This window comes from Lissotriton vulgaris, chromosome 5 (assembly GCF_964263255.1).
Source record: "Lissotriton vulgaris chromosome 5, aLisVul1.2, whole genome shotgun sequence".
Classification (NCBI taxonomy): Eukaryota; Metazoa; Chordata; class Amphibia; order Caudata; family Salamandridae; genus Lissotriton; species Lissotriton vulgaris.
In genome coordinates this window covers 1186961059-1186986173 of record NC_141693.1, presented here as the reverse complement: position 1 = coordinate 1186986173, position 25115 = coordinate 1186961059, and the positions used below count along the sequence as shown (strand labels likewise).

At 47.8% G+C, this 25115-nt stretch overlaps 1 protein-coding gene across 9 annotated transcripts in view; it reads right to left on the bottom strand.

Moving 5' to 3' along the window:
- Positions 1–25115, bottom strand: part of LOC147712238 (scavenger receptor cysteine-rich domain-containing protein DMBT1-like) — a 685888-nt gene that overhangs the window by 130867 nt on the left and 529906 nt on the right. For all 9 annotated transcript variants that reach the window (XR_015295985.1, XR_015295986.1, XM_086922971.1 and 6 more), the window contains 2 exons: positions 4876–5193; positions 1340–1369 (listed from right to left, as the gene is read on the bottom strand). Coding sequence is in view for 7 of the 9 variants with exons in the window: in XM_086922971.1 (XP_086779097.1) it covers positions 1340–1369; positions 4876–5193 (348 nt within the window). In the remaining 2 variants the exon portion in view is untranslated. The remainder of the gene's footprint in view (positions 1–1339; positions 1370–4875; positions 5194–25115) is intronic.

The window sequence follows — 25115 nt, the reverse complement described above, 5'->3', positions numbered from 1 at the left end:
AGACGGAGAAGGGATGAGAGCATAAAATCGCCTACTTTCTAAATGCAACAAATGTACGTATGACTAAACTACAGTGGCTCTACGGGATGGCGACTAATGGAGTATTTAATTCTGCTGTCTCTGTATACTTTTACCTACTACATCATCTCACCCTATCGTGGGCACCCAATGAGACAGAGATGTCTGACAAATTCGGTGGTGTCAAGGGGTGTAAACCTGGAATCGATGGAGGTTAATTGCCTAAATGATGAACTAAGGTGCATCATCCCTTTACCCATCTTGCAGTACAGATACTGATGATTGGGACTTTCAGAAACATCGTGAACTGTGACGAAATGCTTTGATATGCTGCCGCCTGGTATGCTAAAGTAGTGGAACCTTTTCGGCTGCATGGGTTCGCGTCAGAGCAGCTGTGGCATTGACGCTGCAGTGCAAACAGAGGCAGACGATTCTATCCATGAACTGGAACTGGTCATTTGGAACTCACTGAAATTTCCTAATCGGGCTGGTATGAGATACAACTGATTTTCCCTTTTAATTGATTCTCATTAGGATAAAATCTCCCAAGGCAGAGGAAGATAGTTGCTTCATATTTGGATCTCGCAGAGTTTGCATATGGTTATTAAATCCTATCTCATTTAAAATTTAGGTTGTATGCTAATTAATTGAAATCTAAAGAAATACAATTTGAGGTACATTACTCTGCTAATTTTGTCTCATTATTTCTTGTGGCTAAGTTCAATTTGATTTAGTGATTACTTGAACTGTTTAGGGGAACTTCCTGGGAGAATATACCCAATATTGTATGGTAACAATTATCTTATTTCAAGTCGTCATATAATGATTGTTCATCCCTAAGTATTCCAGTCCCTTTCAGCACAGAACAAGATCCATTGGAGGCCCTAAGAGATTTGATATGATAGCTGGGGTTAAACTGTGATGAGAGAAAATAAACTAAACAAATAATTTATGAGGCCCAACACGTTAACCCTCAACAGCTTCTTCACGACTCCCAGTACTTGTATTCGAATAGATTGCACCACCCATAACAGTACTGACTTTCAGTCGATGAGACTATTGTTCTGAAGCTGTATTTTCACAAAGGTCCTTCTGACAGTGACATCTTAGATGCAGTGCATTCTGACACTATTGGCTATGAGTGCTGCCCCGAAATAAAGGCAGTAGGGGATACAACTATTCCCCAGTTCTCTTATTTCTTAGAATTGCAATACTCTCAGTACTGCCCTCCATAGATATTTGCTCTATTTTGAATTGGCTGTGTACTCACTAATTTATATCGCACACAAGCACACGCATAAGAAAATTGACACATAATTACCGATTGCTGGAGTTGGAGTTGTTGATTGACCTGTAATCAGAAAAAGCAGCAAAATCATAACCAGACAAAATAATTTATGTCACTTATAGGTGCCTTCAATCAAATTATTATAATTTGAAACACAACCCTTCATGAACTTTAACATTAGATTTTGAACCAGGTCTTATTCATATAAAAATACTTTTAATAAAAAACCCAGCTTCCATCCCAAACAAAGTTTAGGGGCGATATTTAACAGTTCACTCAATGATGCTTTTCCAGCCCTGTAGTGACATTGTCCATCTTTACCCTTTACAGACTCCTCTGAAACATTTGCATTTTACTCTAAAACTACGTCAGCGACAGGACATGCTCCTATGAATGTAGTGTTGCCAGATCTTAAGGTCTCACATATCAATAATGTATGGATTTTTGCAAAAAATTTATTGTGGTGATATTCATTCTGCACTTTCTTTTGTTAATTTCACAGCCTTACCCCCTCAGGATTCTCATTATCAAAGCGGTAAACAGTGTTGAGCACCACTCAGAACTCACTGAGAAGGAGAAGGATGTATCATTGCGGTCCTATATATAGAACATTGGGAAGTGTCAATTGGGCATTTTGGCCAGGGAGGTATCTTGGCAAGGGACATATAAGCAACCACAAAAAGGGAGTTTTTAAATTGCCCTTAGTTTGGTGCTACCTCAAGTCCGTTGAACTGACTTAATCTGCTGGCACAGTGCTACACCTCTCTTCTCTGAAACAATACTGCCTATGATCCAGCATGGTTATGGAAACACTGTTGAAGCATGGGCATGACAGCACTCTTCCTTTGAACAAGCAATGAACCAATGTCCCAACATGGAATGAATGCCTTTTCTGGTCAATGTAATTTAGAGCAAAATGAAAATAGCATTCCTTCTCTACCCTTTGTGAACAGTACAAAAAAATAAGCCCTTCTGTTTCAAAGTCAAAGTCAAAGAAACTTATTGAGCGCACAAATCACCTGAAAGGTCTCATGGTGCTTGCGGAACTCAGTAAAAGCTAGCGATCAGATCTGAACAACATTATTGATGGTCAAATAGCCATGTTTTTGGTTCCCTTTGAAAAAGCTTGTGATCAAAATGGAAAGAAGATGTGACAGAAGCTTGTTTCAGAGGTCGGGGGCAAGGAAGGAAAAAGATCCCCCCCTACTTCTTGTAGTGCGAAATCATAGTGGGGTAAGGAGATGCTTTGTGCTAGATCTTAAGAGTCTTCCTGGCTGATACCAGTTTAGTCTATTGGCTCAGTAACTTCGTCCGGTTCCGTTTATGCTCTTGTGGGTGAGGCATAGAATTTTAAAACAGCTTCTCTTTTTTACCGGAAGCCAGTGGAGCATCCTCAGACTGGGAGCTGATGGAGATCTTGGTGGAAGATTTAAAATGAGTCTAGCAGCTGTGTTCTGCAGGATCTGAAGTTTGGAAAATAGGTCTTCATTTAGGGAGGCTAATAAGGCGTTCCCATAGTCGAGACGTATTACAGTAAGACCCTGCACCAATGGCTTCCTGCATTCAATAAGGATCTATTTAAAGATTTTGCGTAATTTCCGCAGAATCCCATAGCAAGTACCTCTTACAAGATTAACGTGATTTTTCATTGTCAACTTGTTGTCAATTGGTATTCCGAGAATACGCACTGCTTGTTTGGGAGATGGGCATGGGCCCAGTGCCTAGGGCCAGCAGTCGTGGGACCAATACTCTTCGGCCATGCCAAACAGATTAATCTCTGTCTTGCTGCCATTGAGCTGTAGTTTATTATTGCCCATCCAGTTGTTAATATGGATCATACAGTTTTTAAACCGGACATTGTGTCTGTGGGGTCAGGACCAAATGTGATCAACAGCTGAGTGTCATCAGCGTATGACACTCCCTCAAAACCATAGGGCCTGATTACCCTGGCCAGGTGTTACCAAAAAGGTTGAAAAGCAAAGGGCTCGTGATGGAGCCCTGAGGGACTCCTATACTTACAGACCTATTACATGAGGCCAGGGTACCTATATGTACTGTGGTTGTACGGTTCATTAGATAGTTTTTGAACCAGTCCAGGGCTTTACCTCTGACTTCCACCTCCTAGAGCCGTTCTAAAATGCTATGGGAGATGGTGTCAAAGGCGGCTGACCAATCCAAAAGGATAAGCATGGCTGATTCCCTGTTATCCAGGGCCAGCCTGATGTTATCAACCACCTCTACCACTTCTGTTTCAGAACTATGTCCCGACCGAAACCCTGATTGCGGTGGGTCAAGAAATCCGTTATTTTCCAAGTGGTCAGTGAGTTGTTTATTAACCAGAGATTCAAGCACCTTCCCGAAATAAGGCAGCAGCAAGATAGGACGGTAGTTGTCTGGTACCCTTGGATCTGAGGTAGACTTTTTCAGAATTGGTTTGAATTGAGCTATTTTCCATCTAGTTGGGACCATGACTTGTTCTAGTAAAATGTCAGTAAGTTTGAATATTAAAAGAGGTGCTATGTTTACGCCGGAACGGTGTGGGAGAGGGCCTGCTGGAAAGCTTGATTTGATCTTTGTTAAGGCTACGTAGACTTCTTCTCTGGTAACAGCTTTTTAAATTCCGACAATAAAGGCAGAGTAAGATGGCTAATAATGGCTGTAAGAGAATCTGCATTGTTGATTTGATGTTAAGGGAAAGATCCATAGATAACTTTGACCTTTTCGCCAAAGAAGGAGGACAATGTGTCAACCCATTCTTTCGTGGGGGTATGGATGTGCTGCTCAGTGTGAGGGGGTAAACTTTTCCATATTTATAGAGCTCTTTATTGGAGTTCACAGCATTGCTGATCTTGTCTGTCAGGTACAACTTTTTGGCCTGTTTAATATTATTTAGGTAAGTGCGATGGATCTGGTTATATTTTAGCCGGTTCTTATTTGTCTTAGTTTTCCTCCATTGACGTTCAGCAGTCCTGCTGGTCCGTTTGTCAATTTTTAATGCTGATGTAAACCATGGCAACACTTTGTCCTTGACCCTTGACAAAGGTGCCACTGTGTTTAGGGTCAGTGTGATTCCGTCTTCAAAAGCTGTGGCTACCTGGTCTACGTTTTCTGAGTGAGACACAGACTGGAGATTGAAATGAGCTGAGAATGTTGATTGGGGACTTTACGCCAAGGCCTGATCCAGGTAAAGTCATTATTATGGCAATTATTCGAAACTTCAATGGGTATACACAATTTTAATAAATTATGGTCTGACCAGAGTAGGGCTAAAGGTTGCTCTACTGTAAGTTTAGTTGAATTTGTGAATAAAAGATCCAGGGTGTGGCCATGAGCACTATTGAAATATGGCATCTCTTTCAAAGAATACAGTTATCTACATTGCTAACCTTGGAGAAAATTTTTGTGAGTGACATATCTCAACATTAATTCTCAGGACGCCTTTTTACATCTTGAGTTGTTTGTGATTGTGGCATTAATAAAAAAAAACTATTTTGGTAGTTCCATATTGACACAGAATGCTGTTAGACCGGGTTAATAACTCTCTTCCACAAAGAAGAATGCACACTCACTTCTTGAGCAGATGACGCTGGCATCCTCGCTGTGGACACAGTTATGCACGCCCATCCCGCTGTGAGGACACGTCCACAGCGCATACTCATACCCTCTGCAGTTCACGTTATCCAGGTGGATGGGACCGTAGCCCTGTCCATAGAGGGCATTCCCTGGAGCGGACACTGCTGATCCGCAGCCAATTTCTCTGCACACGACATGCGCATCATTGAGGTCCCAGCCATCGTCACACACTGTGCCCCAGGAAGAGTTGTAATAGACTTCAACACGACCTGCACATCTGTCCAAGCCATTCACTAGCCGAACTGAGAAATAAGCTGGAAGAAATTGAGAGAAAGAACTATCATCTCCAAATGCAAATCTGTATTACTACAAATGTAACAAGTCCTGAAAAGGACCCACTACTATCCTACCCAACAACATATCATTTATACATAGACGTCTTGATGAAGGTCACTCTCACAAACAATTCCAACACTAAGCAGTCTCATGACAGGCCTGCTAAGAACGGTATCCTGAGTAAATCAGGCAGTGATGGAAGCAGGGCCCTCGGGCACGTGCCATCTCAATGAACTTGTCACTAGAATGCGAGTAGTATATCGAGTCTGGAAGTAAAGAGAAATGTGACAGGGGAAAACGAAGGACAGCACGTCACCAGCGATGAAAATCAGGCCAGGAGGGGACGCTAATGTGAGATGCAAGAATAGATGGCCAGGTGACACACAATTACAGAGAGGTGAATGGGGGAGAGTGAGCAAGCAGAGAGAACAGTGAAAGACAGAAAGGTGGGGATAGTGACAAGGAGAGAGATGGGAAAAGTAACTGACAAAGCTGCAGATGGAGAAAGTAAATAGGAGAATCAGGTGGGAACAGCAGTAAAGAGAAGGCCAGTGGAGGGCGAAGGAGGCATCACAGAATATTTTGTTGTCAGGCAAATGTGGCCGTGGGAGACCCCATCATTTTACACCCCAACCCTTTACCCCAACAGAACGCCTACAATTCTATGAATCAGAGGTGGGGTTAAAACTTAATTTCATGAGTCAAAGGTATGGCACCTCCCAACATGTAAAAATCCCAGAAATAGAGTAACCCCGGGCGTAGCTGGCATAGTGCCACTATGCAGAGTTCCACAGAGTTGGAAAGAAACTCTGTGGAACTCCGCTCCACTCCCCTCCACCCTGCCCAATATAATTATAATAAAAAAGGCACTTACCTGCTGTGGCTGCCTCCTCCTCCTCACCATGTTCTCACTCTCCTTACTCGTCCTCGCCGTCCTCATCGTACGTTTAAGGCGTACAACATAGGAGTTTCCAACGAAGAGGACTGTGAGGACGAGGACAGAGAGTGCGACCATGGTGAGGAGGAGGCAGCCACAGCAGGTAAGTGCCTTTAAAAAAAAATTATAATTACATTCTGGAGGGTGAAGGGGCTGGCTAACTCCGCTCGCCATGGAGTTTTCACCGGAGCGCGGATTAGGCATAATTATGTAAAGTCCGCTGGTGAAGCAGAGTTACGCGTCCGAGTTTAAAAACAAGTAAATTAAGGAAAAGGGATGTAAGAATCCTCTAAGCTTCTTTTCTTGGTAAAAGGTTTATTGAAGTACAGCACGGCAAAATGCATCTGTCCGTCTGTGGCTCTAGGTGCAACTGCAGCCCAGCTGGAATCTACAAACTGAAACTGTACTAAGAACATAGAACACATAACAAAAGTGTACAGAGTGCATGACAAGCAATCTAGAGCATAAGCTCATACTTGCTAAAGCAATAACTCATCCAAGATAAGTAAAGAATGTAACGCAGGACCACACATAACTGAATTCTACGTCAGGGGTTTTATTACTGAGTTCACAAATGTGGTACAAAATAATTGCCGTGAAGGAACCTACAGCCTGATTCATGTACGGGCCGTTTTGCGTGGCCCTAATAGCGAATCATAGCGACTCGCTATTGAGGACACGCAAAACGGCATTCATGTAGGAATTGCTAAATCAATAGCGATTCCTACATGTTCTCTATTTGCGAGTAGCAATTTGCTACTCGCAAAAAAAGGAATAACTCCCCATTCATTCCTATGGGCCAAAAGGCCCATAGGAATGAATGGGGAGTATCCCTTATTTGCGAGTAGCAATTTGCTACTCGCAAATCAGATAGCGATTTTAAGGGTGCCAGGGGTGTCCAAAGGACACCCTGTAGCACCCCTAAAATGCACATTTGAACAGGTGTTGCGCACACACATGTCCAAAGGACATGTGTGTGTGCAACATGCAACTTAGAAAAATGCTTTTAAAAGCATTTTTCTATGTTTTTGCTATTTACCGAGAGGTCTGACCTCTCGGTAAATAGCGGCCCAATTTTGCTAAATCGCAATTTTTAAATGTGTCATGAATAGCATTTAAGGAATCTCTAATAGAGATTCCTTAAATGCTAATCCTCGCATATTTGCTAATTCCTCATTAGCGATTTTTGCATTTGGGATTGTGAATCCCAAATGCCAAAATTGCACTCGCAAAAGGCAAGATTCTGAGAATCTTGCCCTTTGCGAGTGCAATTTTGCTTCATGAATCAGGCGGCTAGATAAATAGAGCATCACACAGAAGTGCAAAGTCAGACATATTGTAAGTCCCAAGTGGGGAGCAAAATTAGGAGAGAAATGGACAGCATCCCTTGCAACATCTAAGTCTTCAGGAAAGTCTTCTGGCTCATCCCCAGAATCGAAGGTTTACATACACTATTGTTCAATATTAAATTACTAAAACTGCAAAATCATTGTGGTATGATCAAATGTGTTACGTTCTCAGCAAATCAGAGCACAGTGTTATTGAGTGACATATTGCCTTAGCACCTAAGCACTATCTCACTACACCAATATTGATTGTGCCCACTCCATGGTAAAGCAATCAGGACTTGAAGAAAGCAGATACATGGTCAATAGCAAACAATTATGAGTTAATAGGGTACAGTAAGGTAGGAGAAAGACCTTGGAATAAATTAGTTTTGTGACCAAGCCATTAAATATTCATCGAGAACAGCATTAACAATAAACAAATCTGACTCTGCTGGACTAAGTATTGCAGAATTAACAAACAGTAAAATGTACAGGGGAAGATAGAGAAGACATCCATTTAGTAAAACAGAGCTTATAGGCCCAATTTGAGGCCTCGTTAACAAGAGTGGGTGTAAGAAATTGGGTTCCTGGTTCACTGGGGAACAGCTCTGGCCAAGTAGAAACCAGACTCTTAGTCAGGGTAAGGCACCAGCAATTCCCACATTAACCTGGGCTCACCCTCTGGTAGCTTGGCACAGAACAATCAGGCTTAACTTGAAGGCAATGTGTAAAGTATTTGTGCAAACTCCAAACAGTAAAAACAGTGCAATCATGACACAAACAAATCACACACCAGCTTAGAAGAATAGGGAATATTTTTATAAATATAACAAGACAAATACAACAAGAATCCAATAAGTAGAACTTGAGAAGTTGATTTTTAAAGAATAAACTGTAAAATAGCAGGTAGAAGCGATATGAGCATACTTGGGATATCTGGTCACGCCACAACAAGAGAAAGTCAAAACTTCAGGCCGACCACGATGGAGTGCATGGAGATATGGGGGCCAAGGGCCCGATGTAGGTAAATTCAATTTACCACTTCTTAAATACCGAATCATACCGATTTGGTATTTAAGAAGTGGTAAAATGGAGGGGGGGGGGATGTAGGTATTTCAGATTCGGTAAATACCAAATCATTGAGATTCAGTATTTACCGATTCTGTAAATACCGATTCGGTAATGCCCATTGATTCCTATGGGCATTGAAGCCCATAGGAATCGAGGGGCATTACCGAATCGGTATTTACCAATTCGGTAAATACCGATTGTTGCAAGGCTGCAGGGGGTGTCACTTTGACACCCTCTAGCACCCCGAATTCAGGCTCGTGTGCCATGTGACAGACAGACATGCCCTAGGGGCATGTCTGTCTGTCACATGGCACAGGTGTGCATGCACACATGTGCATGCACACCTGGATTCGGTATTTTACCACCCAATTGGATTGGGTGGTAAAATACCGATTCTGTAAGGCCTGTGGGACTCAGAAGAGTCCCACCTACATCTGCAAGTTACCGAATCGGTAAAAATACCGATTCGGTATTTTACCGATTCGGTAAATTTACCGATTCGGTAAATTTACCGAATCGGTAAAATAGGGCCCCTACATCACAAATGACCATTTACCGGTCGGCAACGGCCAAAATCGGCCGTTACCGGTCGGTAAATGGCCACCTACATCGAACCCCAAGTGAGGTCCGCTGAACAACAGTAGCTAAATTGTGGTTGTGTTTACGTAAAGGATGCGTGGAGCAGATGAGGCAATGCACCGGTGCTGATCCACACACCAACTTCAAAGCCATGTGCCTGATCTGCACCACAGTGATGATGTGTTAGCTCTGATGAGTCGGGTGCTGCGATGCAGAGGTTCAGTGCCGTCATTGAGGCTACTGTGAACAGAGATGTGAGGGCCCAGTGTTGGGTAGAGTGTCATGCTGTGGTGGTTTCAGAGGCAATATGTCGGGTCCGATCCACGCAGCAACAGGGATGTGCCGGTGTCCATCCACACAGCAGAGGTAATGAGCTAGTACTGATCCATACAACAGGGGCAATGCAATGGTTTTGAGCCTTGCAACAGCAGCAATGCATCAGTTTAACAGAGGATGCATTGGTTCTGCTTAAGCAAGCACCTTGGGCAAACTTCCAAGGGTTCAAGACTGGGAAGACACCACTTGTCAGACTCACAGATGGCAGAGTCCAGGTGCAGAAGCTGGGTGGCCTCTGTCCCTAAGACTACAGATCAGTAGGCCAGCCAACTAGCCTTCGGAGTAACTCTGGGTACTGCGTTCAAATGATTCAGGTCCAGTCCTTCTCACCCAGGCAAGAGGGCTGCAAGTAAGGACAGCAAAGCTTGAGTCCAGCAGCGTAAAATTCCTGTAGAGTGGCAGTCCTTTCAGCAGCACAGCAGTCCTTCTTACTGTCAGAGTATCAAAAGGTCCAGAAGTGTACTGAAGTGGTGGTGTCTGAGATCCAGTAGTTGCACCCGGTGGCATCTTTGAACTGGAGGAGATTTCAAAGACAAGGCTATGAAGTGCACAGATACCCTGCCCTTCCTGTCCTGGCTTCAGACTCACTACAGGGGGGTATAGAGCCCTTTGTGTGAGGACAGGACACAACCTATTCAGGTATAAGTGAGGCGGGATGTGGGGGCCAAGTGAGGTCTGCTGAACAGCAGTACCTAAACTGTGGTTGTGTTGACATAAAGGATGTGTGGCGCCGATGAGGCAATGCACCGGTGCTGATCCACACAGCAACGGCGATGCCATGGGCCTGTTCTGTACAGCAGCGGTGATTTGATAGCTCCGATGAGTCAGGTGCTGCAATGCAGAGGTTCAGCGCCGTCATTGAGGCTACCGTGAACATAGATGTGAGGGCCCAGTGTTGGGTAGAGCCTCATGCTGTAGTGGTTCCAGAGACAATGTGTCGGGTCCGATCCACGCAGCAACAGGGATGTGCCTGTGTCCATCCACACAGCAGAGGTGATGGGATAGTTCTGATCCATACAACAGGGGCAATGCACTAGTTCTGAGCCATGCAACAGCAGCAATGCATCAGTTTGACAGAGGATGCATTGGTTCTGCTTAAGCAAGCACCTTAGGCCAACTTCCAAGGGTTCAAGACTGGGATGACACCACTTGTCAGACTCACAGATGGCAGAGTCCAGGTGCAGAAGCAGGGTGGTCTCTGTCCCTGAGACTACAGATCAGTAGGCCAGCCAACTAGCCTTTGGAGTAACTCTGGGTACTGCGTTCAAATGATGCAGGTCCAGTCCTTCCCACCCAGGCAAGAGGGCAGCAGGTCAGCACAGCAAAGCTTGAGTCCAGCACAGTAAACACCCTGTAGAGTGGCAGTCCTTTCAGTAGCACAGCAGTCCTTATTACTGCCAGAGTGTCAAAAGGTCCACAAGTGTACTGAAGTGTATGAGATCCAGTAGTTGCACCCGGTGGCATCTTTGAACTGGAGGAGATTTCAAAGACAAGGCTTTGAAGTGCACAGATACCCTGCCCTTCCTGTCCTTGCTACAGACTCACTACAGGGGGGTATAGAGCCCTTTGTGTGAGGACAGGACACAGCCTATTCAGGTAAAAGTGAGGCTAGGTCCAGCTCCTCCCTCCCTCCCTGCCAGGATGACCCATCAGGTCACACCTAAGCTCCCATTGTGTGCAGCTGTCTGAGGGAATAGACAAGGCCCAACTGTCACCCACCTTACACATGATCAGAAACAGGCAGCAAGCACCAAATGGCTAAAATAAGAAAATGACATGTTTCTAAAAGTAGCAACATCTTGGTTACATTTTGTAGTCTATATGTGGTGTTGCTCCAATTGTGTATTAAACTAAGCACACAGACTCTGCAATGGACGACCTGAGACATGTTTAAAGTTTTACTTAAATGGATAGCACAATCAGTGCTGCAGGCCCACTAGTATTTACAACAAGGGGTGGTGAGGGACAGAGTCTCTGAATTAAGCAGAAAGCTCTCACCCAGTCAAAAGATCAGGGCTAGATCCAACACCGTTTTTTAGCTCACTGCACCATCCCAGTTTCAGAACCTGGCTGTATGCAAATTAGTCTGTTCCTGTCCCAGTGCATGATGGGAACAGGGCAAACCAAACTACAAAAGCCAATTCTTACACTGGGAAGGAAACAAGCTCCCGGGGACCGGTTTCTGGCATTACAGCCGTCTTCGGCCCGGTTTGCTTGAATCCTGATGGTGCAATGAGCAAGGGTCTCACATCTGAGAATACCCTTCCACGCTTAGGGTGGACAAAAATATTTACAACAAGGGGTGGTGAGGGACAGAGTCTCTGAATTAAGCAGAAAGCTCTCACCCAGTCAAAAGATCAGGGCTAGATCCAACACCGTTTTTTAGCTCACTGCACCATCCCAGTTTCAGAACCTGGCTGTATGCAAATTAGTCTGTTCCTGTCCCAGTGCATGATGGGAACAGGGCAAACCAAACTACAAAAGCCAATTCTTACACTGGGAAGGAAACAAGCTCCCGGGGACCGGTTTCTGGCATTACAGCCGTCTTCGGCCCGGTTTGCTTGAATCCTGATGGTGCAATGAGCAAGGGTCTCACATCTGAGAATACCCTTCCACGCTTAGGGTGGACAAAAATATTTACAACAAGGGGTGGTGAGGGACAGAGTCTCTGAATTAAGCAGAAAGCTCTCACCCAGTCAAAAGATCAGGGCTAGATCCAACACCGTTTTTTAGCTCACTGCACCATCCCAGTTTCAGAACCTGGCTGTATGCAAATTAGTCTGTTCCGGTCCCAGTGCATGATGGGAACAGGGCAAACCAAACTACAAAAGCCAATTCTTACACTGGGAAGGAAACAAGCTCCCGGGGACCGGTTTCTGGCATTACAGCCGTCTTCGGCCCGGTTTGCTTGAATCCTGATGGTGCAATGAGCAAGGGTCTCACATCCGAGAATACCCTTCCACGCTTAGGGTGGACAAAAATATTTACAACAAGGGGTGGTGAGGGACAGAGTCTCTGAATTAAGCAGAAAGCTCTCACCCAGTCAAAAGATCAGGGCTAGATCCAACACCGTTTTTTAGCTCACTGCACCATCCCAGTTTCAGAACCTGGCTGTATGCAAATTAGTCTGTTCCTGTCCCAGTGCATGATGGGAACAGGGCAAACCAAACTACAAAAGCCAATTCTTACACTGGGAAGGAAACAAGCTCCCGGGGACCGGTTTCTGGCATTACAGCCGTCTTCGGCCCGGTTTGCTTGAATCCTGATGGTGCAATGAGCAAGGGTCTCACATCTGAGAATACCCTTCCACGCTTAGGGTGGACAAAAATATTTACAACAAGGGGTGGTGAGGGACAGAGTCTCTGAATTAAGCAGAAAGCTCTCACCCAGTCAAAAGATCAGGGCTAGATCCAACACCGTTTTTTAGCTCACTGCACCATCCCAGTTTCAGAACCTGGCTGTATGCAAATTAGTCTGTTCCTGTCCCAGTGCATGATGGGAACAGGGCAAACCAAACTACAAAAGCCAATTCTTACACTGGGAAGGAAACAAGCTCCCGGGGACCGGTTTCTGGCATTACAGCCGTCTTCGGCCCGGTTTGCTTGAATCCTGATGGTGCAATGAGCAAGGGTCTCACATCTGAGAATACCCTTCCACGCTTAGGGTGGACAAAAATATTTACAACAAGGGGTGGTGAGGGACAGAGTCTCTGAATTAAGCAGAAAGCTCTCACCCAGTCAAAAGATCAGGGCTAGATCCAACACCGTTTTTTAGCTCACTGCACCATCCCAGTTTCAGAACCTGGCTGTATGCAAATTAGTCTGTTCCTGTCCCAGTGCATGATGGGAACAGGGCAAACCAAACTACAAAAGCCAATTCTTACACTGGGAAGGAAACAAGCTCCCGGGGACCGGTTTCTGGCATTACAGCCGTCTTCGGCCCGGTTTGCTTGAATCCTGATGGTGCAATGAGCAAGGGTCTCACATCTGAGAATACCCTTCCACGCTTAGGGTGGACAAAAATATTTACAACAAGGGGTGGTGAGGGACAGAGTCTCTGAATTAAGCAGAAAGCTCTCACCCAGTCAAAAGATCAGGGCTAGATCCAACACCGTTTTTTAGCTCACTGCACCATCCCAGTTTCAGAACCTGGCTGTATGCAAATTAGTCTGTTCCTGTCCCAGTGCATGATGGGAACAGGGCAAACCAAACTACAAAAGCCAATTCTTACACTGGGAAGGAAACAAGCTCCCGGGGACCGGTTTCTGGCATTACAGCCGTCTTCGGCCCGGTTTGCTTGAATCCTGATGGTGCAATGAGCAAGGGTCTCACATCTGAGAATACCCTTCTACGCTTAGGGTGGACAAAAATATTTACAACAAGGGGTGGTGAGGGACAGAGTCTCTGAATTAAGCAGAAAGCTCTCACCCAGTCAAAAGATCAGGGCTAGATCCAACACCGTTTTTTAGCTCACTGCACCATCCCAGTTTCAGAACCTGGCTGTATGCAAATTAGTCTGTTCCTGTCCCAGTGCATGATGGGAACAGGGCAAACCAAACTACAAAAGCCAATTCTTACACTGGGAAGGAAACAAGCTCCCGGGGACCGGTTTCTGGCATTACAGCCGTCTTCGGCCCGGTTTGCTTGAATCCTGATGGTGCAATGAGCAAGGGTCTCACATCTGAGAATACCCTTCCACGCTTAGGGTGGACAAAAATATTTACAACAAGGGGTGGTGAGGGACAGAGTCTCTGAATTAAGCAGAAAGCTCTCACCCAGTCAAAAGATCGTTTTGGCCACTATAGGTGTGGCAGGGTATACTCAGACATGAGTCCCTTTCTCACTGCTCCATCAGGATTCAAGCAAGCCGGGCCGAAGAAGGCTGAAATGCCAGAAACCGGTCCCCGGTAGCTTGTCTCCTTTCTGGTGAAGAATTGGCTTGGTAGTTTAGTCTGCCCTGTTCCCATGATGCACTGGGCCAGGGACAGACTGATTTGCATATAGCCAGGTTCTGAGCTGGGATGGGGCAGTGAGATAAATAACGGTGATGGATCAAGCCCTGATCTTTGGACTGGGTAAGAGTGGTCTGTTTAACTCAGACACTCTGTTCATCACCACCCCCTTTTCTAAATCGTTTTTGGCCACTATAGGTGTGGCAGGGTATACTCAGACATGAGTCCCTTTCTCACTGCTCCATCAGGATTCAAGCAAGCCGGGCCGAAGAAGGCTGAAATGCCAGAAACCGGTCCCCGGTAGCTTGTCTCCTTTCTGGTGAAGAATTGGCTTGGTAGTTTAGTCTGCCCTGTTCCCATGATGCACTGGGCCAGGGACAGACTGATTTGCATATAGCCAGGTTCTGAGCTGGGATGGGGCAGTGAGATAAATAACGGTGATGGATCAAGCCCTGATCTTTGGACTGGGTAAGAGTGGTCTGTTTAACTCAGACACTCTGTTCATCACCACCCCCTTTTCTAAATCGTTTTTGGCCACTATAGGTGTGGCAGGGTATACTCAGACATGAGTCCCTTTCTCACTGCTCCATCAGGATTCAAGCAAGCCGGGCCGAAGAAGGCTGAAATGCCAGAAACCGGTCCCCGGTAGCTTGTCTCCTTTCTGGTGAAGAATTGGTTTGGTAGTTTAGTCTGCCCTGTTCCCATGATGCACTGGGCCAGGGACAGACTGATTTGCATATAGCCAGGTTCTGAGCTGGCATGGGGCAGTGAGATAAATAACAGTGATGGATCAAGCCCTGATCTTTGGACTGGGTAAGAGTGGTCTGTTTAACTCAGACACTCTGTTCATCACCACCCCCTTTTCTAAATCGTTTTTGGCCACTATAGGTGTGGCAGGGTATACTCAGACATGAGTCCCTTTCTCACTGCTCCATCAGGATTCAAGCAAGCCGGGCCGAAGAAGGCTGAAATGCCAGAAACCGGTCCCCGGTAGCTTGTCTCCTTTCTGGTGAAGAATTGGCTTGGTAGTTTAGTCTGCCCTGTTCCCATGATGCACTGGGCCAGGGACAGACTGATTTGCATATAGCCAGGTTCTGAGCTGGGATGGGGCAGTGAGATAAATAACGGTGATGGATCAAGCCCTGATCTTTGGACTGGGTAAGAGTGGTCTGTTTAACTCAGACACTCTGTTCATCACCACCCCCTTTTCTAAATCGCAGACCCACTAGTAGCATTTATTTTACAGGCCCTGGACGCATATAGTACAGTTTAATATTGACTTCTAAATAAATTAAATATGCCAATTGTGGATAAGCGAATGCTACTACATTTTAAGGAGAGAGCACATGCACTTTAGCATTGGTAAATTGCTCCGAGTCCTAAAGCAAATTCAGTTAAAAGGGGAGGGCGAAAAGTTTGGGGGTGACCCTGCAGAAAGGGCCGTTTCCAACAGTCAGGAAAATACACTTCTACACATCATTGGATATTTATTTTAAAGACAATAATACAATATGTGCTTAGTAACCCTGGGCATAGATGGGAAGAAGCGCTATGCGTAGCTACGCAAAGCGCACTTTGCACTACGTGAGCTACGCGTAGTATTACGTGTACTGCGTAGTAGCCTGTTCGCACTGTGCAAGATGCCGTTTTCTATGATTGCACAGTGCGGACAAGCATCTGGCACTGTGCATGCATTGTAAATGGCATCTTGTACAATGCGAGCTGCAGTTTTCTGCCGCTCGAGTAGAATTTTACTCGAGCGGCAGCTTTCTGAACGCTGACTGGTAGTTTCTCATCGCGAGCGGTCGTGAGCATACACGACCACTCGCAATGAGAAACCTGACCTCTCCGCATTGAGAATCTCACCGGGAGGTTTATTTTCCATGCTCGCGATCGGCAACTTGATGTTCCTGATTGGAAGAAAAAGTCTTGCCGGGATGTCATTTTGCTTGCTCGCGGTCACCAACTTGATGTTGAGGACTGCAAGCAAGTAAAAAATGACCGCTGCACTACGCTACGCGTGTTTGCACTGTGCTACGTGCAATTCGCATAGTTCGAAGTAGCGGACACTTCACAAACTACGCGAGCTAGGCATAGTGCTTTGCCCAGGGTTAGTGCTTACATGTATAGTCAAGTGGAATACTATAATCTGCCCATTGGAAAAAAATGCATAAAAACATGAATGCTGAAAACTCCTCAACACCTTCTTCCTAGTAATATTCTTTAAACACTAACAAACCTGCAATTAATCTAATTAGTCAGCAATTATAGTCTGCATCACTTTCTGCTTCTTTCAGGTTGATTTTTCTATCAATTTCAGCTGAATATAAACATGGTCTCTAGTGCCCTCCATTATCAAATTCTTCTTGTGTTCTCTTTGATAATCCTCCTATCTCTTTACACCTACATTTTAGAAATAACCACTCAAAAATTATAACAGGGCAATTATACACATCAACACACTAATTGCAGGTGTTACTGAAAGCCTACACATAGCCCTTCCCTTTCCTATCATAACCCAGGAAACTACTTCTTCCCACAAGCCATGCTCCTCTAAAGTTTGGGCTTCACAAGAATTGTTAGTTATGTTTGACACATATGCATTATTTACCCTACTATTATCTGGTCGGAAGGTGCAGCACTGCCTTTCCTTCAAAACTCTGCAAACCCCACATTCCTTTGCTAGAAGATTATCTTCTGCTAAACGGTATTGTATAATATTTTTCTGCATTGCAATTATCTCTGAATTCATCTACATTAGGTCATCCAACGGTATTAGAAGCAAGACTGTCCACAAGCGTAGACAACTTTCTAATCTTTTTTTTTTATAAATTCTTTTTATTGTTGCATTGAAAGCATCACAAATGAAAAAAATGAGCACACGGGCAGGCGTCAACATTCCACCTTGTCTGTCAGATACGCAACTTTTCCTTTTTTTTCTTTTCCCATGGATTCCACAGGTGTAAACAGAACGTGTGGATCTTTAACAGACAACATAACAAGAACTTAAGAAAAGAAAGCAATCCCTAATACAGCAGCCCACATACCCACCTCCTCCCCCCCCACCCCCGGGCCCACCCCGCTCCCCCTATTGCATTCCCACCCACCACTCAAACCTGGTCTAAACATTTATGTCTGAATATGGCCTCCCTGAGTCACTGCCATTAGGCCTGTCGCACTGGGGGTCCCTCCAAACCTCCCACTCGAGTTCCCTGGGGCTTCACTCCAGCCCATGGTATTGTCTCCACTTCGCCCACACTCTCCGAAACTTTTTCGGGCAGCCCCAGGCCTTGTAAGTCACTCTCTCTGCCGCCATGTGCAAGTCCAGCCCCCTCCTCCATTCCTCCAAATCTGGCGGTTCGGGTGCCCCCCAGTATCGTGCAATGTCTCTCTTCGCCACCACCAAAGCAAGTACCAGAAAGATGATCAAGGGGCGAGCCAGGTCAACTTCGGTTGCAATGCCCAACAAAGCCAATCTAGGGTCGCGCGGTAGGTTCACTCCCAGGACCTCATCTAATTCTGTGAATATTCCTTCCCAGTACACTTGTATGACTTCGCAACCCCAGAGTGTGTGAAAGAAGTTACCATTCTGCTGATGACACCTAAGGTACGCTGTGTCAGTTATCCTCCCCATTCTAAAAAGGCGCATCCTGTCAAAGTAGGTTCTGTGGAGCACCTTCAGTTGTATGAGTCGAAGCCTCGACTTAATCGCCACCTTGCGTGGGTGCATGAGAACAATCTCCCAGTCTAGGTCCTCCATGTCCCCCACGTCTGCCTCCCATTTGTTCCGCAGGTCTCGTAGGTCTCCTAACATGTTGTTGGTCAGTGTTTTATACGTGAGGGATATCGCCCCGCCCTGTATCTGTTCCTGTAGTAATCTACCCTCCAGTGGTGCGTACTCTGTGATGTCTGTAAGTGTGCCCTCCAAGCGTGACTCAGTTGTGCATACTTATAGTACTGGGTGTTGTGTAAACCAAATTCTTCCCTGAGTGCCTGAAAGGTTTTCAGTTCCCCCCTTGAGATCACGTCTCCCACTGTTGAAATGCCTATGTCATCCCATCGTCTGAAGCCTCTCAGTTTGTTAAGTTCCCCCAGCCATTTACAGTGCCATAACGGCGTCTGTTGGGTGGGCCGCTTGTTCCATCCCATGCGTTTTGTCGCCTTATGCCATGCCGCCAATGTGATCCTTGTGGCCGGTAGAAATTGCTTTCCCACCGTCCCTTCGTATAAGTAATACAATATGTTGGTGGTAGACCACTTAGACCTTTCTAGTGCGTAGGTAGGGTGATCCGCTGTCGCATGCAACCATTCGTTAATCGGGGCGAGATACTCCGCCCAATAATACGCCTCCAGGTTGGGAAGAGAAATCCCTCCACTGTACTGGTGGCGCTGCAGTGTGGATAGAGCCACTCCCGGCTGTTTCCCCAGCCACAGGAATGCATTCAAAGTTTTAGCCGGCAACGGATAGTACTCGTTTTGAAGTGCGTATAAAAACTTCGGGAGCAGAACCATTTTATAGAGTGCCGCGCGACCCAGTAAAGTGAGTGGGAGCTGTCGCCACCTATCCATCTCTGTCATAGCGCCTGTCATAACTCGGGCCACATTATTGGCAAAGGAAAGCGTCCTGTCCAGAGTTATGTACACTCCCGAGTATTGAAAGCCCTCTTTGGTGTGAATGAGTAGCTCTGGCAGGCACTCCCTCTGCTCCAGGCCTTGCGGGTCATATAGGACCGATTTGTGCCAGTTGATAGTGTGGCCTGCCCTTGCACCGAAATCAGCCAGTTCCTTGAACAGTATCGGGATTGTCGTGTCTGGGTCGGTGACAAACAACAGGACGTCATCCGCATATAGTGCAATTTTCTCCTGTGAAGCGTCAGAGTCTCCCCATGTGAAGCCACTAATCCCCTGGTTCCGTCTAATCCTGATCGCTAGTATTTCTATTGTAAGTGTAAAAAGAAGGGGGGACAGTGGGCATCCCTGGCGCGTTCCCCTGCCGATTTGGAATTCGCGAGACAACCTCCCGTTGACTCGCACTCGCGCCCTCGGGGCTGAATATAGGAGCCGAATCCACTTCAAAAACTTGGGGCCAAAGCCAAATCTCAGCAGTGTCTCTAGCAAGAAGGGCCAATGGACTGCGTCGAAGGCCTTCTCTGCGTCCACCGAGAGGAACCAGTGGGGTTCACTCCTCCCTCGGACCTCCTGTAACCAATTATGTGTGCGGCGGAGATTCAATTTGGTTGCCCTATCCGGGAGGAAACCGGACTGGTCCGCATGTACCAGATCCGAAATTACCTGCCGCAAGCGTTTAGCGAGAACAGTGGCCAGAATCTTCGTCTCCATATTTAGGAGGGAAATCGGGCGATAGGAGGCACAATCGTCCCTAGGCTTGCCCTCCTTGTATATTGGGACTATCGTGGCCAGGGCGAGGTCTGGTGGCAGGCTCTTCGCCTGATATGCTTCAATAAATAAAGTTTTCACATGGCGTTGCAATAGGTCAGCCGCCGCTTGAAGAATTCCGCCGGGAAGCCGTTTGGCCCCGGTGTCTTCCCTGGTTTCAGCGATGCTATAGCCTCCGATATTTCCTCTAGTGTCATCTCCGTTTCCAAGTCCGTGGTGGCCTCAGGGGACAGAGTCGGCACCTCCATGTCGCACATGTAGTGTTGCGCGTCCTCCTCGCCACCCAGGTCTCTGGCCCTATAAAAGTTTTCATAATATGTCGCAAAGGCATCTGCTATGGCCTCGTCCGTGCACACCAATCTATTCTCGGCTAGCGTTATCCGATCTACCCATCTTGCTGCCCGTTCTCTCCTGCTCAGCCATGCCAGGAGTTTGCCAGACTTATCTCCCACGTCATATAATCGGTGGAGCGTTGCCAACGCCTGCGTGCGTGCTTCATCAGTGACGAGTTCCCTATAGTGTCTTTGCGTGTCTAACAGCTTCCTAAGTAGTACCTCTTCCTTCCTCTGGTGGTATTCTGCTTCTAGGGCTAAGATGGACACCTCTTCACTAGCTACCGTGTCCTGCCGTTTCCACCTAGCCTCTCCCAGCCTACTTTGTATGCGATCCCTCAGGACCGGCTTCATTGCCTCCCAAAGGGTAATCCCTAATTCAACCGTACCCTCATTTTCGGCCACATACACCCTTATGTCCGCTCTAATGCCCCTCAGTAGTTCTGGCGTTTGGATATCCCAGGCTGCTAGGCGCCAATCCGCCTTCCTCTCCCCTCTCCCCCGCCCCATCTGTGCATAGAGCGGGGAGTGATCTGAGATTCCCCGTGCTTTGTATTCTGCTAAGTCCCTCAATGAGACATCCTGCCGGGACACAAAGATATAATCTAGCCTTGAGAATACCCTGTGGGCCCCCGCGTAGAAGGAGTAGGCCTCCTGCGTAGGGTGAAGCCATCTCCAGACATCGGTGAGGCCTATGATATTCATCTGCCGCGCTAAAGCTGTGTCGGACCCTACTGTATGTGGAGTCCCCGATCTATCCCGTGTTACACACATAACGTCGTTAAAATCTCCCCCCACTATTTGTATCGTGTCAGCCGTGTCTATACGGATAGCGGTGATTGCCTTGAGGGTGCGTGTATGTAGCTTTGGGGGGCATATACTGAGAGGATCGTGTACCTACGCCTCTTCCAGACTCCCTGTACTCCCGCGTATGTCCCCTGTGGGTCCAGCCAGGTACGAGTGATAGTGAACGGTGCCGTTTTTGTTATGAGGATCGCTACTCCCCTGGAATCTGTTGTGTATCCTGCATGTGCCAGCACTACATGCCTGCCTCTTGCTATAAACGCGCACTGATTGCCTCTAAGGTGAGTTTCCTGGAGAAGGATGATATCCGACGCTAGCCTTTTAAGGTAGGCGTTTACCAGGCTTCTCTTAATCTTTGACCCAAGGCCATTCACATTCCATGTTAATACGGTGACTCCTGTGTCACCCACGTGTGGGGTATCCAGTGTATCTGCCATTGTGTGTTACATTTCTCTTCCCATGTAGGTCCCCAGAACTGGGGTGGCTCAAGGTGTGGCATGGCATGTTGCTGCTGTTTCTCAACTGACCCCCCCCAGAACCCCCTGGTACTCCAACTTGAGTGAGTAAAGAAACCATCCCCCCCTGCACCCCCCTCCCCACCTCCCTCCCCTTCCAGTCGCATCCCAACCTGGGACCAAACTATCCACGGGAGGAGGCCTGTCGCCCTCCAACACACCCCCCCCCATCACGCACCAAATAACTGTATAAACAACTCAAACTTGAAGGGCATGTCAACTTGCATGCTCCCGGTGGCCGGGCTGCTATCTCACTGATCCCTGGAGATCCACACTCATGAGTGTGAGTCCTGAGTGTCTGTTGCGGGGCCCTGCCTCGACGAGTCCTGCTCCAACAGCAGTATTTCTGCGACTAATGGGTGGACTGAATCGCCAAGACCATCGTCCTCATCTCTTCCTGAAACATGTCCCTCCGAATCCTCTTCCTCGTCCCCTTCAGAACGGATGCCATTCCGCAGGCAGCTAAACCTGGAGCCCGACACTGATTCTTTACCCGGAGATGTTGATCTGCCCCCCGTCTTTCACTGGCACCACGGGTCTGATAGGGCGTCGCTGGCTTACATTTCCTCATCTTTCCTGATCGTCTACGTTGTGGTTTCGGCAGCTCCCAGCGTGTCTTTTCCCTCATTGACTTGTCCATGGCTTCTCTTCCGGCTGCCTCCCTACTGTTCAGGATAGGGCGTTCTTCAAGCCATTGCCAGGCGTCCTCCGGGCATGTAAAGAAAATGGATTTGTCTTTGTAGATGACTTTGAGTTTCGCTGGAAAAAGGAGCATGTAGGCTATATTCAAGGATCGTAGTTTCATCTTTACTGAATCAAAGGAACGGCGATGTTTTGACACCTCCTGGCTATAGTCCGGGAAGATCATTACTGTGGCATTCTCGAAGCGGAATTCTCCCAGTTTCCTGGCTTCTCGAAGTATCAAATCCCTATCAGCATAGTTCAGGAATCTCGCTATGACTGGTCTCGGTCTTGCCCCCTCCGGTGGCTTGGCCAGGAGCGCCCTGTGTGCCCTCTCAATGACGAAGCACGCTGAGAACTGTGCCACCGGGAAGGTAGTCTTTAGCCACGTGTGGAGGAAGGAGGTCATATCCCTCCCTTCGAGTCCTTCTCTAAAACCTACAAAGCGAAGGTTATTGCGCCGTGATCTATTTTCAGCATCGTCCACCTTCCATTGCAAGTTACGATGTGAGGCCTGGAGCTCCGCCATGTCCTTTTTCAATGCTGTGATCGATGTCTCATTGTCCGTGACTCTAGTTTCAGCCACTGCCACCCTATCCGTCAGATTTCGAAAGTCCTGTCCCAGCAACGTTATCTCGGAGCCCACTTCTCCAATCTTCACCTCCAGGGCCGCCCGTGATTCCTGGATGTCACTCCTAGAGGCTTGGATGGCTGCCAGCAGCATTGCTGTTCGGATTGTGGTCCAGGAGTCTCCGGCCGGTGCTCCATTACCGGCCGTGATGTCGCAAAATTATCCATGGGGCCCTGTTTAGTTGGCTTAGGGACCGGGTCTCTCTTCCCCATGATGATCCTCGTCGGAGTGAGAGCGGCGCTATGGGTGGTCTGTCTGTGACGTTTGAAACTCGTCGCTTGTGGGAGATTTCACTCCGGGGGCCGTCGTCTCCACTCCAACCTCCGCGGCCTGTGCGGGAGTATCTCTAAGGGGCCACCTCACTGCCAGGTCCCTCACGGGTCACTCCTCAGTGTCGTGGGTTCTCACCCACCTCAAGGCTCTGCGTGGACCGTCCTGGCGGCCTCCCTCCATGCCGCCAAGAAGGCTTTTCTCCCTGTGCCGGGCCTCCAGTCGCGCCAAGACCTGCCCCCTGCTCCTGACCCAGGAGTGTCTCCGGTGCCAGAGGCTTACTGTCCTTATCACTTAGTCCGCAGCGGGGCGGCCGCCGGTGCCAGGGCGGGCGGAGGAGGCTGCCCCGTCACCTCGTCCTCTGTTAGTTTTGTGTGCTCTCCCGGTCTTTTCCTGGACACCGCCGCCCCCTCCGTCTCTTCCACTCCGGTCCCATAGTTACCAGGGGGACCCTGCCTCCACTTCCGAGCCTTGTTTTCCAAACAGTGCCGTCAGGATCTTCCCCCCGTATGGCTGGGCGTAGTGCCTTCTCACAAGCAGATCCGTAGCCGGTGGCCTGGCCCTATCCTCACTTCGCTCCTCACCACTACTCAGATCCGCACACACCGGGCCATCTAATCGGTGCCGCCCCGGATGGTGACTATGTTCGTTGCCAGCCCTTCGCCTTCCTCTTCAGCCGGTCTCAGGGCACCTCAGTTGCTCCCATGCGGTGTTTCGTTTCCTGCCGGGGTGAGCGGGGGGAGGGTGGGGACGCGGCCGATGCGGGTGCTCCAAAAGCGGGCGCGGGGGCAGTCACAGGCATACTGGGCCGCCACAGCAAGGCCTCTCCCCAGGCAGCCCCCTCCGCCAGTGCATCTCCCCTCGGGCTCACCTCCTCTGCCGACTCCACTCCAGCTCCGTCTCTGCAGGGGCGGACAGGCGTTGCCGTCCCAGGTGCTCGTCTCCCTCGTCTCTTTCGCTGGGGGAGCCCCTCCCGCTCACCGCTCCTGTCTGCCGCCGCCCCACAGCACTGTGTCATGTGGGGGGCTGCCCCGCTCCTCCCCTGTTCCCCGGGCACCGGGTCAGAAATCAGCCGGCCGCCATCTTGGTAAAGGTGGCCGGACTTCAAAACGGATCTGCCGCTCCGGGTCAGGCACCACTGTCGGCGTTCCAACGGGGCTCAGGCCAGGCCCAGGTTGCGTTGTGGTTCCGACTCTGCTTCAGTGGTCAAACAGGGGCACAGGTCTGCTCTGCTCCGTCTCTGCAGCCGCTTAGTCCCTCGCCGCCATCTTGTTCGCAACGGGCACTCCCGGCCAGCCGCCGGTTCTTCAAATTTCGGGCAGTTCCGCGCTGGTGGCGGCTCCGCAATGCACTCACCAGATTCTTGTTGTATTCATACACCGCCAGGTGAAGGGTGCGTTCTCCGGGGTGTTGTTGATCGTCGGATGATTGTGCAGCCCGGCCACATATAGGTGGCATGCTTCCTCATGGGGTTCTTTCTCAGACCACCTCCCAAAGGTCAGTGGTGTGAGCTACAACCCACTCTTAGGGAGGAGCTCTTAAGAGCTTTCGTTTGGGCTAGGGCCCTAGTGAGATAAGAGGGCATGACATAGTGTGGTGTTGGTGGTATAAAGGTTCAAAATACCTCCTTGTGGAATTAAATTAAAGTTTACTTATACATTCCCTAGAGTATATTAAAATATGAGGGTGCTATGCCTTCAACCCAGTAGTGATGAATGGTCCCTCCCGGCATTTCTATGAAATCTGCTTCAGGACTCATAAATGAGCTCTCTGATTTGCCAATATGATTCATAAGAACCACAGTTCTTTTTCTCAAATTACTTCTCTGACAGATGATGCATCTTCTGAAACATTTCTAAATTTAGAATATGACCAACACTTTTAGAAAATTCTGGTCATAATGTCTCTTCCTGCATATGACTGGTTATGTAAATAGCTGGTCATGCAATTCAACATAGAATCAGGTCAAATATATTTATTTTCAGGAGTGATCCATAAATGTTGGTAATTGTTTTTGCGATTCAATGTTTCTCACCTTCTTTGCTCATTCCTCCAAGGAAGTCTGTAT